The sequence below is a fragment of the Oncorhynchus mykiss genome, chromosome 13, assembly GCF_057628025.1.
Source record: "Oncorhynchus mykiss isolate SJ-2025 chromosome 13, ASM5762802v1, whole genome shotgun sequence".
In the NCBI taxonomy this organism is placed as follows: domain Eukaryota; kingdom Metazoa; phylum Chordata; class Actinopteri; order Salmoniformes; family Salmonidae; genus Oncorhynchus; species Oncorhynchus mykiss.
Window position 1 is genome coordinate 1990812 of NC_143034.1, and position 13589 is coordinate 2004400.

The window sequence follows — 13589 nt, forward strand, 5'->3', positions numbered from 1 at the left end:
GTGAGATTGTAAAGACTGTGATGTTGAAAAACTCTTCCCAAAGTCAGGGCAGCAGTGAGGTTTATTTCCTGTGTGTACTCGCTGGTGTAAAACCAAATGTTCACCCCTTTGTTAATATGTATTGGCAATACTTCACCTAATGGTGAGGCATGGAATAATAAAACATGTATATTTTGTCAGGCTGAATGTTTGAAATATGAGGTGATTTGAGTCGTGGTTCTTCAGTAGTGGAATAAAGACAATTAGCATTTGAATGCTGTCAAGAAATACTGGAGTGATGTCAGATTGTTAATAAAATTGATTATAGTCCAATTTATTGTACTGCTTTCATCTGCAACAATTATCATATTACATGTATTTTTTAAACAAGCAGCTTTTTCAACTAGTAGAAAACAGCTAGCTACATTTTGAAGTGCTGCATTTTGATTAAAGTGGGTCACCAACGCAGTAAGTGTAACACAGCTCTTTTTTGTTAGTCACTTTTTGTTAAATAATATTTCAATTCAGAGCCTGGATTTTCCCCTGAGGCTAATATCCATATCATGCTACAATCAATTGAACAGGGCAAACGATAATGTAGAACATCATTAAAATACTCCTACTACAATGTTAAAACATTCTACATTGTGACATCATTAAAATACTTCTACTACAATGTTAAAACATTCTACATTGTGACATCGTTAAAATACTCCTACTACAATGTTAAAACATTCTACATTGTGACATCATTAAAATACTCCTTCTACAATGTTAAAACATTCTACATTGTGACATCATTAAAATACTCCTTCTACAATGTTAAAACATTCTACATTGTGACATTATTTCATTGATATCATGAAACAACTCCTTCATGTATTTTCTGATGTTTAATCAGAGATCTTTTATCAGAGTATGTCTTGTCACATTGATCACAGCAATAAGGTTTCTCTCCTGTGTGTGTTCTCTGGTGCGATGTCAGATGGCTTGATATAGTAAAACACTTCCCGCATTGATCACAGCTATAAGGTTTCTCTCCTGTGTGTGTTCTCTGGTGTGAAGTCAGAGAGCTTGATATAGTAAAACACTTCCCGCATTGATCACAGCTATAAGGTTTCTCTCCTGTGTGAATTCTCTGGTGTGAAGTCAGAGAGCTTGAAATAGTAAAACTCTTCCCACATTGAGCACAGCTATAAGGTTTCTCTCCTGTGTGTGTTCTCTGGTGTGAAGTCAGAGAGTTTAATATAGTAAAACACTTCCCACATTGATCACAGCTATAAGGTTTCTCTCCTGTGTGTATTCTCTGGTGTCTTGTCAGATTGCTTGATGCAGCAAAACTCATCCCACATTGATCACAGCTATAAGGTTTCTTTCCTGTGTGTGTTCTCTGGTGTGAAGTCAGATTGCTTGATGCAGCAAAACTCATCCCACATTGATCACAGCTATAAGGTTTCTCTCCTGTGTGTGTTCTCTGGTGTGAAGTCAGATGGCTTGATATAGTAAAACACTTCCCACATTGATCACAGCTATAAGGTTTCTCTCCTGTGTGTGTTCTCTGGTGTGAAGTCAGATGGCTTGATATAGTAAAACTCCTCCCACATTGATCACAGCTATAAGGTTTCTCTCCAGTGTGTGTTCTCTGGTGTATTTTAAGTTCTGATAAAGATTTGCAACGCTTCCCACAGTGAGAGCAGCAGTGAGGATTCTTCCCTGTGGGTCTCTGCGGGAGTTTCTTGAGGAGTTCTGATCTGGAGAGACTCTTCTCTGTCTCCTCAGCATCATGATGTTGTTGAGGCTCCCCAGAGGATCCACGATAGTCACGTCTCTCTCCTGTTTTAACAACAAAGTCAGACAGTCACTGTGGTTTGTCATTGTCGTGAATGTTTAAAAGTTTTTTTTACAAACTTTGACAATTTTCTTCAAACATTAATAAGACAGTCAAGTGAACAACAGTCATTACTTGTCTTAATTTTTCACACATTAGTCAATTATTTTATTCTTCCAATAAGTTATTACAGTTGCTGAAACATTAGGCAGTGATCCAGACGACTTTAGGTCACCAATATTATGATGGTTATTATTATATAGAGGGGACTGTATTATTATATGGAGGGAGAGAGGGGACTGTATTATTATATAGAGGGGACTGGATTATTATACACAGGGAGAGAGGGGACTGTATTATTATATAGAGGGAGAGAGGGGACTGTATTATTATATAGAGGGGACTGTATTATTATATAGATGGAGAGAGGGGACTGTATTATTATATAGAGGGAGAGATGGGACTGTATTATTATATAGAGGGAGAGAGGGGACTGTATTATTATATAGAGGGGACTGCATTATTATATAGAGGGAGAGAAGGGACTGTATAATTATATAGAGGGAGAGAGGGGACTGTATTATTATATAGAGGGGGCTGTATTATTATATAGATGGAGAGAGGGGACTGTATTATTATATAGAGGGAGAGAGGGGACTGTATTATTATATAGAGGGGACTGTATTATTATATAGATGGAGAGAGGGGACTGTATTATTATATAGAGGGAGAGAGGGGACAGTATTATTATATAGAGGGAGAGAGGGGACTGTATTATTATATAGAGGGAGAGAGGGGACTGTATTATTATATAGAGGGGGCTGTATTATTATATAGATGGAGAGAGGGGACTGTATTATTATATAGAGGGAGAGAGGGGACTGTATTATTATATAGAGGGGACTGTATTATTATATAGATGGAGAGAGGGGACTGTATTATTATATAGAGGGAGAGATGGGACTGTATTATTATATAGAGGGAGAGAGGGGACTGTATTATTATATAGAGGGGACTGCATTATTATATAGAGGGAGAGAAGGGACTGTATAATTATATAGAGGGGACAGTATTATTATATAGATGGAGAGAGGGGACTGTAATTAAAAATGGAAAATCCAGGATTGGGACATATATATTTTTTTACTTTTAAAATGAATACTATACAGTATATAATCATCAGCATTTATATATATATATATATATATATATACAGTATATAATCATCAGCATTTATATATATATATATATATATATATACACAGTATATAATCATCAGCATTTATATATATATATATATATATATATATATATATACAGTATATAATCATCAGCATTTATATATATATATATATATATATATATATATATATATACAGTATATAATCATCAGCATTTATATATATGTATATATGTATATAATCATCAGCATTTATATATATGTATATATGTATATAATCATCAGCATTTATATATATATATATATATATATATATATATACAGTATATAATCATCAGCCTTTATAAATATATATATATATATGTATATAATCATCAGCATTTTTATATATATATATATATATATATATATATGTATATAATCATCAGCATTTATATATATGTATATAATCATCAGCATTTATAAATATATATATACAGTATATAATCATCAGCATTTATATATATATATATATGTATATAATCATCAGCCTTTATAAATATATATATATATGTATATAATCATCAGCATTTATATATATATATATGTATATAATCATCAGCCTTTATAAATATATATATATATATATATATATGTATATAATCATCAGCATTTATAAATATATATATATGTATATAATCATCAGCCTTTATAAATATATATATATATGTATATAATCATCAGCATTTATATATATATATATGTATATAATCATCAGCCTTTATAAATATATATATATATATGTATATAATCATCAGTATTTATATATATATATATATATATATATATATATGTATATAATCATCAGCATTTATATATATGTATATAATCATCAGCATTTATAAATATATATATATGTATATAATCATCAGCATTTTTATATATATATATGTATATAATCATCAGCCTTTATAAATATATATATATATATGTATATAATCATCAGTATTTATATATATATATATATATATATATATATATGTATATAATCATCAGCATTTATATATATATATATATATATATATATATGTATATAATCATCAGCATTTATAAATATATATATATGTATATAATCATCAGCATTTATATATATATATATATGTATATAATCATCAGCCTTTATAAATATATATATATATATGTATATAATCATCAGTATTTATATATATATATATATATATGTATATAATCATCAGCATTTATATATATATATATATATATATATATATATGTATATAATCATCAGCATTTATATATATATATATATATATATGTATATAATCATCAGCATTTATATATATATATATATATGTATATAATCATCAGTATTTATATATATATATATATATATGTATATAATCATCAGCATTTATATATATATATATATATATATATATATATAATCATCAGCATTTTTATATATATATATATATATATATATATATATGTATATAATCATCAGTATTTATATATATATATATATATATAATCATCAGCATATATATATATATATATGTATATAATCATCAGCATTTATATATATATATATGTATATAATCATCAGTATTTATATATATATATATATATATATGTATATAATCATCAGCATTTATATATATATATATTTATATATATTTATATATATATATATAAAATCATCAGCATTTATTTATATATATATATATATATATATATATAAAATTTTTATTTTTTGCCCCACTGTATGTATTTGTATATATATACACATTTATTTATTCAGTATATATATATATATATATATATAAAATCATCAGATATATTATATGTATATAATCATCAGTATATATATATATATATATGTATATAATCATCATCAGCATTTCATTATTAATATTCAAGTTATTATCTAAATATTAGTCTCGTATTCAAATGAAGAAATGTCCCATTCCCGATTCTGCTTGATCTTTGTCTCTGTTCTTTTTAGGGTTGTGTTCTGGGATTTTTTATGAATAATGACTAAATGATGTATACATTTAATGTAGAATTATAACTAACATAACGTTTATTCATTAGGAAGGGGTTATGTAGCATAGATCTAGGAAGAAAGGAGTGTATGTATGTGTGAAAGATTAGTGGAATCTGTGTGGGTAGCTGGACAGGTAGGATGACTGACAGTGAAGGTGAACAGGAATGGATGAGACTGAGGCAGGAATTCCTTTAACCATAAAGTGGTATATGTACTGAGTAATCTGTGGATTCATGGACGCACAGAACTTCTGGATCAGATGGAGTTAAGGAAGAGAAAGCAGCGAGATCAGGCGATGGCAACTTCCTCCTTTTATGGAGTTGAGATCTGTCGGACATTTCCACCTGACCTAATTAAAGCGCCCCTGGCCCAGCTGAGTAAGTGGCAATGAATGAAAGGAGTATTCCACCAAGTCCATGGGCCTTTTCTACAACGTGCGTAGGTTAGGATGGTATAAAAGGAATGTATGTGTGTATTTACACGGCAGAGCTCTCGCAAATAAACCTGGATCTGATCAACTGTGACCTGGAAAATCTGTCTGTTTTATTTAAGACCAGAACTTTACAACCTCTGGGTCTCAGACAGATAAAGATCATTGGAATTTATGAACACTGATTACAAAATTACTGAACAGGTTGTCTACAGCACAGGTGGTCTAGGCCTAGATTCACTTTAGCAGACCTATAATATATAGCCTAATATAATATATAGCCTAATATAATATAGCCTATAATACATAGCCTAATATATAGCCTATAATACATAGCCTATAATATATAGCCTAATATATAGTCTATAATATATAGCCTAATATATAGCCTATAATATATAGCCTATAATATATAGCCTAATATATAGCCTAATATATAGCCTATAATATATAGCCTAATATATAGCCTAATATATAGCCTAATATATAGCCTATAATACATAGCCTAATATATAGCCTATAATATATAGCCTATAATATATAGCCTAATATATAGCCTAATATATAGCCTATAATATATAGCCTATAATATATAGCCTAATATATAGCCTAATATATAGCCTAATATATAGCCTATAATACATAGCCTAATATATAGCCTATAATATATAGCCTAATATAATATAGCCTATAATACATAGCCTAATATAATATAGCCTATAATACATAGCCTAATATATAGCCTATAATACATAGCCTATAATATATAGCCTAATATATAGCCTATAATATATAGCCTATAATATATAGCCTATAATATATAGCCTATAATACATAGCCTAATATATAGCCTATAATATATAGCCTAATATAATATAGCCTATAATACATAGCCTAATATAATATAGCCTATAATACATAGCCTAATATATAGCCTATAATACATAGCCTAATATAATATAGCCTATAATACATAGCCTAATATATAGCCTATAATATATAGCCTATAATATATAGCCTAATATAATATAGCCTATAATACATAGCCTAATATATAGCCTATAATACATAGCCTAATATATAGCCTATAATATATAGCCTATAATATATAGCCTAATATAATATAGCCTATGATACATAGCCTAATATATAGCCTATAATACATAGCCTAATATAATATAGCCTATAATACATAGCCTAATATATAGCCTATAATACATAGCCTAATATATAGCCTATAATATATAGCCTATAATATATAGCCTAATATATAGCCTATAATACATAGCCTAATATAATATAGCCTATAATACATAGCCTAATATATAGCCTATAATACATAGCCTAATATATAGCCTATAATATATAGCCTATAATATATAGCCTAATATAATATAGCCTATAATACATAGCCTAATATATAGCCTATAATATATAGCCTATAATATATAGCCTAATATAATATAGCCTATAATACATAGCCTAATATATAGCCTATAATATATAGCCTATAATACATAGCCTAATATATGGCCTATAATATATAGCCTATAATATATAGCCTAATACATAGCCTATAATATATAGCCTATAATATATAGCCTAATATATAGCCTATAATATATAGCCTAATATATAGCCTATAATACATAGCCTAATATATAGCCTATAATACATAGCCTAATTTATAGCCTATAATACATAGCCTAATATATAGCCTATAATATATAGCCTAATATATAGCCTAATACATAGCCTATAATACATAGCCTAATATATAGCCTATAATACATAGCCTAATTTATAGCCTATAATATTTAGCCTATAATATATAGCCTATAATACATAGCCTATAATATATAGCCTATAATACATAGCCTAATATATGGCCTATAATATATAGCCTATAATATATAGCCTAATATATAGCCTATAATATATAGCCTAATATATAGCCTATAATATATAGCCTAATACATAGCCTATAATATATAGCCTATAATATATAGCCTAATATATAGCCTATAATATATAGCCTAATATATAGCCTAATACATAGCCTATAATACATAGCCTAATATATAGCCTATAATACATAGCCTAATTTATAGCCTATAATACATAGCCTAATATATAGCCTATAATATATAGCCTAATATATAGCCTAATACATAGCCTATAATATATAGCCTATAATATATAGCCTATAATATATAGCCTAATACATAGCCTATAATACATAGCCTATAATATATAGCCTAATATAATATAGCCTATAATACATAGCCTAATATATAGCCTATAATACATAGCCTATAATATATAGCCTATAATACATAGCCTATAATATATAGCCTATAATATATAGCCTAATACATAGCCTATAATACATAGCCTAATCTATAGCCTATAATATCTAGCCTAATATCTAGCCTATAATATATAGCCTAATATATAGCCTAATACATAGCCTATAATACATAGCCTATAATACATAGCCTAATATATAGCCTATAATATATAGCCTATAATATATAGCCTATAATACATAGCCTATAATATATAGCCTATAATACATAGCCTAATATATAGCCTATAATATATAGCCTATAATATATAGCCTATAATACATAGCCTATAATATATAGCCTATAATACATAGCCTAATATAATATAGCCTATAATACATAGCCTAATATAATATAGCCTATAATACATAGCCTATAATATATAGCCTATATGATGAAACCCCCCTGTTTTATTACACGGCAGAGAAAAACTAATGAGAAAACCCAACAAAAAAAACTTTACAACTGATGACAACTGATCTTGTCTTATCCTCCAAGCTTCAGAGATCAACTGATCTCGTCTCATCCTCCAAGCTTCAGAGATCAACTGATCTCGTCTCATCCTCCAAGCTTCAGAGATCAACTGATCTCGTCTCATCCTCCAAGCTTCAGAGATCAACTGATCTCGTCTCATCCTCCAAGCTTCAGAGATCATCTGATCTCGTCTCATCCTCCAAGCTTCAGAGATCAACTGATCTCGTCTCATCCTCCAAGCTTCAGAGATCAACTGATCTCGTCTCATCCTCCAAGCTTCAGAGATCAACTGATCTCGTCTCATCCTCCAAGCTTCAGAGATCATCTGATCTCGTCTCATCCTCCAAGCTTCAGAGATCAACTGATCTCGTCTCATCCTCCAAGCTTCAGAGATCAACTGATCTCGTCTCATCCTCCAAGCTTCAGAGATCAACTGATCTCGTCTCATCCTCCAAGCTTCAGAGATCAACTGATCTCGTCTCGTCCTCCAAGCTTCAGAGATCAACTGATCTCGTCTCATTCTCCAAGCTTCAGAGATCAACTGATCTCGTCTCATCCTCCAAGCTTCAGAGATCAACTGATCTCGTCTCATCCTCCAAGCTTCAGAGATCAACTGATCTCGTCTCATCCTCCAAGCTTCAGAGATCAACTGATCTCGTCTCATCCTCCAAGCTTCAGAGATCACCTGCACACAGGGAATACTTCTTTCCTAAATAGACATTCACCATTTTCTTCATCTCTAAATCCAGAATACTTCCTGATTTCTTTACAAACATTTGATCAAACATTATAGCTCTCAAATCATCATATAAGGGGGCAGCAGGGTAGCCTAGTGGTTAGAGCGTTGGGCTAGTAGCCGAAAGGTTGAATCCCCGAGCCGACAAGTTACAAATCTGACGTTCTGCCCCCGAACAAGGCATTGAAAATAAGAATTTGTTCTTAACTGACTTGCCTAGTTAAATAAAAGGTCAAATAAAAGTACAATCAATTGTAAAATGCATTCTCTACCTCCTCTAACTCACAGACAGTACATAGTCCCTCTTATTCGTCTATGCCATCGAACCTCCCTACTTCTATTACCAGAGGCAGTATCCTGGGTTCTCAACTGGTCACACAAGCACCTTTGGTTTCTGGTGACAAGGTTCTGGAACGTGGCGGAGTTCTGAGTGACCATGTGACCAATAAAATTTGATCACTAACTGTTACTCCAAGAGTTCTGTCATTCTTGACGAAGTGTTGGGTTAAGGTTGCTACAATAGCTTTCTCTATGAATTTGGAAGAGTGGTTACATTTCTCCAGCCACCACAACCCTCAGTTGTTTACCAAAACATGTGACAGGACGGCCATTTTGTTTCTGTTCTAATCCTCTGTTGCCAATTTAAAAAAAGCCACATCAATCAATCAATCAATCAATCTGCAGTTGAAACAGTAAAGCTGTCAACCTGCCACTGTAGTGGGGCCATGGATTTACACTGAGACTGTGGTTTCTACTGTAAAATGTATAACCAAACACAAACCATGGATTTACACTGAGACTGTGGTAGTCTACTGTAAAATATATAACCAAACACAAACCATGGATTTACACTGAGACTGTGGTAGTCTACTGTAAAATGTATAACCAAACACAAACCATGGAATTACACTGAGACTGTGGTAGTCTACTGTAAAATATATAACCAAACACAAACCATGGATTTACACTGAGACTGTGGTAGTCTACTGTAAAATATATAATCAAACACAAACCATGGATTTACACTGACTGTGGTAGTCTACTGTAAAATGTATAACCAAACACAAACCATGGATTTACACTGAGACTGTGGTTTCTACTGTAAAATGTATAACCAAACACAAACCATGGATTTACACTGAGACTGTGGTTTCTACTGTAAAATATATAACCAAACACAAACCATGGATTTACACTGACTGTGGTAGTCTACTGTAAAATATATAACCAAACACAAACCATGGATTTACACTGAGACTGTGGTTTTGATTTAACAGTAAGTACATTAGTTAGGTACATTAAAAAAACATTTACTGTAAAAAAAACTACAGATGACAATTTGTTTTAGAGAACTACAGTAAAGTCTCCCTTGGTTTAATTCTGTTAACACGCTTTGTATCTGCACAGCTCTTCCTGTAAATGTGTTTCTGTCCAAACTAGTCCTTTAAGTAGTTACATTGGGGGGGAGGAGGGGGAGGGGGGGGGGGGGGGTACTTTACCATGGAATTGCCCGTTCTTAAAACCTGACAGATGTGGCTGGAGAACTGCATCCACTCCAATTCACAGACCAAAGGACTGACCATCCATGACATTAAACATCATAGTGTTTCCCATGTTGAGGCTATGCAGTGTTTGGGATACGACAGTTGAACTAAGGCATGTGTTTTATTCTTCAAGTATCAATGGCTATATAAGTCCAAATATGGATGCAGATCACCCCTTTTAAAACCCCCCACATCAGTTCAACAACTACAGATCACCCCTTTTAAAACCCCCCACATCAGTTCAACAACTGCAGATCGCCCTTTAAACCCCCCACACATCAGTTCAACAACTGCAGATCACCCCTTTAAAACCCCCCACATCAGTTCAACAACTACAGATCACCCCTTTAAACCCCCCCCCAAATCAGTTCAACAACTACAGATCACCCCTTTAAACCCCCCCCCACATCAGTTCAACAACTACAGATCACCCCTTTAAAACCCCCCACATCAGTTCAACAACTACAGATCACCCCTTTAAAACCCCCCACATCAGTTCAACAACTACAGATCACCCCTTTAAAACCCCCCACATCAGTTCAACAACTACAGATCACCCCTTTAACCCCCCCCCCCCACATCAGTTCAACAACTACAGATCACCCCTTTAAACCCCCCACATCAGTTCAACAACTACAGATCACCCCTTTAAAACCCCCCACATCAGTTCAACAACTACAGATCACCCCTTTAAAACCCCCCACATCAGTTCAACAACTACAGATCACCCCTTTAAAACCCCCCACATCAGTTCAACAACTACAGATCACCCATTTAAACCCCCCACACATCAGTTCAACAACTGCAGATCACCCATTTAAACCCCCCACACATCAGTTCAACAACTGCAGATCACCCGTTTAAACCCCCCACACATCAGTTCAACAACTACAGATCACCCATTTAAACCCCCCACACATTTAAACCCCCCACACATCAGTTCAACAACTGCAGATCACCCATTTAAACCCCCCACATCAGTTCAACAACTGCAGATCACCCGTTTAAACCCCCCACATCAGTTCAACAACTACAGATCACCCATTTAAACCCCCCACACATTTAAAACCCCCCACATCAGTTCAACAACTGCAGTTTGTTCCCCTGTTTTGTAAGATTAGTATTTACTGGTGTGTTAATCTTTTACCTCTCGTCTCCTCCGGCTCTTTTTCCTCTTTCACTCTGACCGAGTCTTCCTCTTCTTTCACTGTAAAAGCCTCATCCTCCTCTTCTTTCACTGTAAAAGCCTCTTCCTCTACTTTTGTTACTGTGATATCCTCCTCTTCCTTCTCCTCTTTCACGACAACATTCAGCCACAGACCCTCTTTCTCCGTCCAGCAGACCTCCTCCTCTTCATCAGGAGGCGAGTAGCTTGGTGAACTCATGGTCGGGGGGTGATAGCTAACAGTTAGCTAACAAGGCTAATGCTAACTTAACCAGCCAGCTACCGTTAGCTAACTAATAACAACGTAAATATGCAATGAAATTATATAATTAGCTAGATTGACAGAAGTGTGTTCAAAACACAGTGGCTAACATACATTAAAACGTCTAAAGAGATTTACTGGTTCGGTTATATTGTCTGGCAAGATACCGAGGTGGCCGACTGGCTAACTTCTTCTTCTCCAGTATAATAGAGCTCAGCAAACAAACGTTTAAAGGGGCATACTGCCACCTGCTGGAGGATACCATCAAATCATGGTTTGCTTCATTCTGTAAAATTTTTTGTAAAATTAAATAAACAAATAAATCCCTACTAATGTATAACATACAGCCCCCCCCCCCCCCCCCCCCCCCCCAAACCAATTTCCCTCGATCATGCTTAGAAATGGTGACCAGATTCAGAGGCTATGCTACAGGACTGCTTTGCTATCGCTGATTGGAATATGTTTAGAGACTCTGCTGATAAAATGACAGGGATTCCACACTCAGAGCTACCACACACATAGCTATCCCAGACAACCCTGAGACTACCACACACAGAGCTATCCCAGACAACCCTGAGACTACCACACACATAGCTATCCCAGACAACCCTGAGACTACCACACACATAGCTATCCCAGACAACCCTGAGACTACCACACACATAGCTATCCCAGACAACCCTGAGACTACCACACACATAGCTATCCCAGACAACACTGAGACTACCACACGCAGAGCTACCACACACATAGCTATCCCAGACAACCCTGAGACTACCACACACAGAGCTATCCCAGACAACCCTGAGACTACCACACACATAGCTATCCCAGACAACCCTGAGACTACCACACACAGAGCTATCCCAGACAACCCTGAGACTACCACACACAGAGCTATCACAGACAACCCTGATACTACCACACACAGAGCTATCCCAGACAACCCTGAGACTACCACACACAGAGCTATCCCAGACAACCCTGAGACTACCACACACATAGCTATCCCAGACAACCCTGAGACTACCACACACATAGCTATCCCAGACAACCCTGAGACTACCACACACAGAGCTATCACAGACAACCCTGAGACTACCACACACAGAGCTATCCCAGACAACCCTGAGACTACCACACACATAGCTATCCCAGACAACCCTGAGACTACCACACACAGAGCTATCCCAGACAACCCTGAGACTACCACACACAGAGCTATCACAGACAACCCTGAGACTACCACACACAGAGCTATCCCAGACAACCCTGAGACTACCACACACAGAGCTATCCCAGACAACCCTGAGACTACCACACACAGAGCTATCCCAGACAACCCTGAGACTACCACACTCAGAGATATCCCAGACAACCCTGAGACTACAACACACAGAGCTACCACACACATAGCTATCCCAGACAACCCTGAGACTACCACACACAGGGCTATCCCAGACAACCCTGAGACTACCACACTCTTACTGACAGTTGTGGCTGCTTTGTGTGATGTATTGTTGTCTCCACCTTACACTTTGTGATGTTGTCTATGCCCCATAATATTTGTACCATGTTTTGTTCTGCTACCATGTTGTG

The 13589-nt window shown here is 34.3% G+C and overlaps 1 protein-coding gene across 1 annotated transcript; it reads right to left on the reverse strand.

Moving 5' to 3' along the window:
- Window positions 1-285: 285 nt before the first annotated feature.
- Window positions 286-12206, reverse strand: LOC110514116 (uncharacterized). The gene is made up of 2 exons (XM_036939810.2): window positions 11711-12206; window positions 286-1812 (listed from the first exon to the last, which is right to left on the reverse strand). Exons 1-2 carry the CDS (start codon window positions 11946-11948, stop codon window positions 839-841), a joined length of 1212 nt encoding a protein of 403 aa, XP_036795705.2. The 5' UTR covers window positions 11949-12206; the 3' UTR covers window positions 286-838.
- Between the last annotated feature and the right edge of the window lie 1383 nt (window positions 12207-13589).

What these genes read in the sequence shown, in the direction of transcription:
- LOC110514116 (XM_036939810.2), bottom strand. Translation starts at nt 11,948, where the DNA reads ATGAGTTCACCAAGCTACTCGCCTCCTGATGAAGAGGAGGAGGTCTGC. An exon ending in AGAGCCGGAGGAGACGAGAG is followed by an intron (nt 1,813 to 11,710) that starts GTAAAAGATTAA and finishes TTGTTAAAACAG; the next exon opens with GAGAGAGACGTGACTATCGT.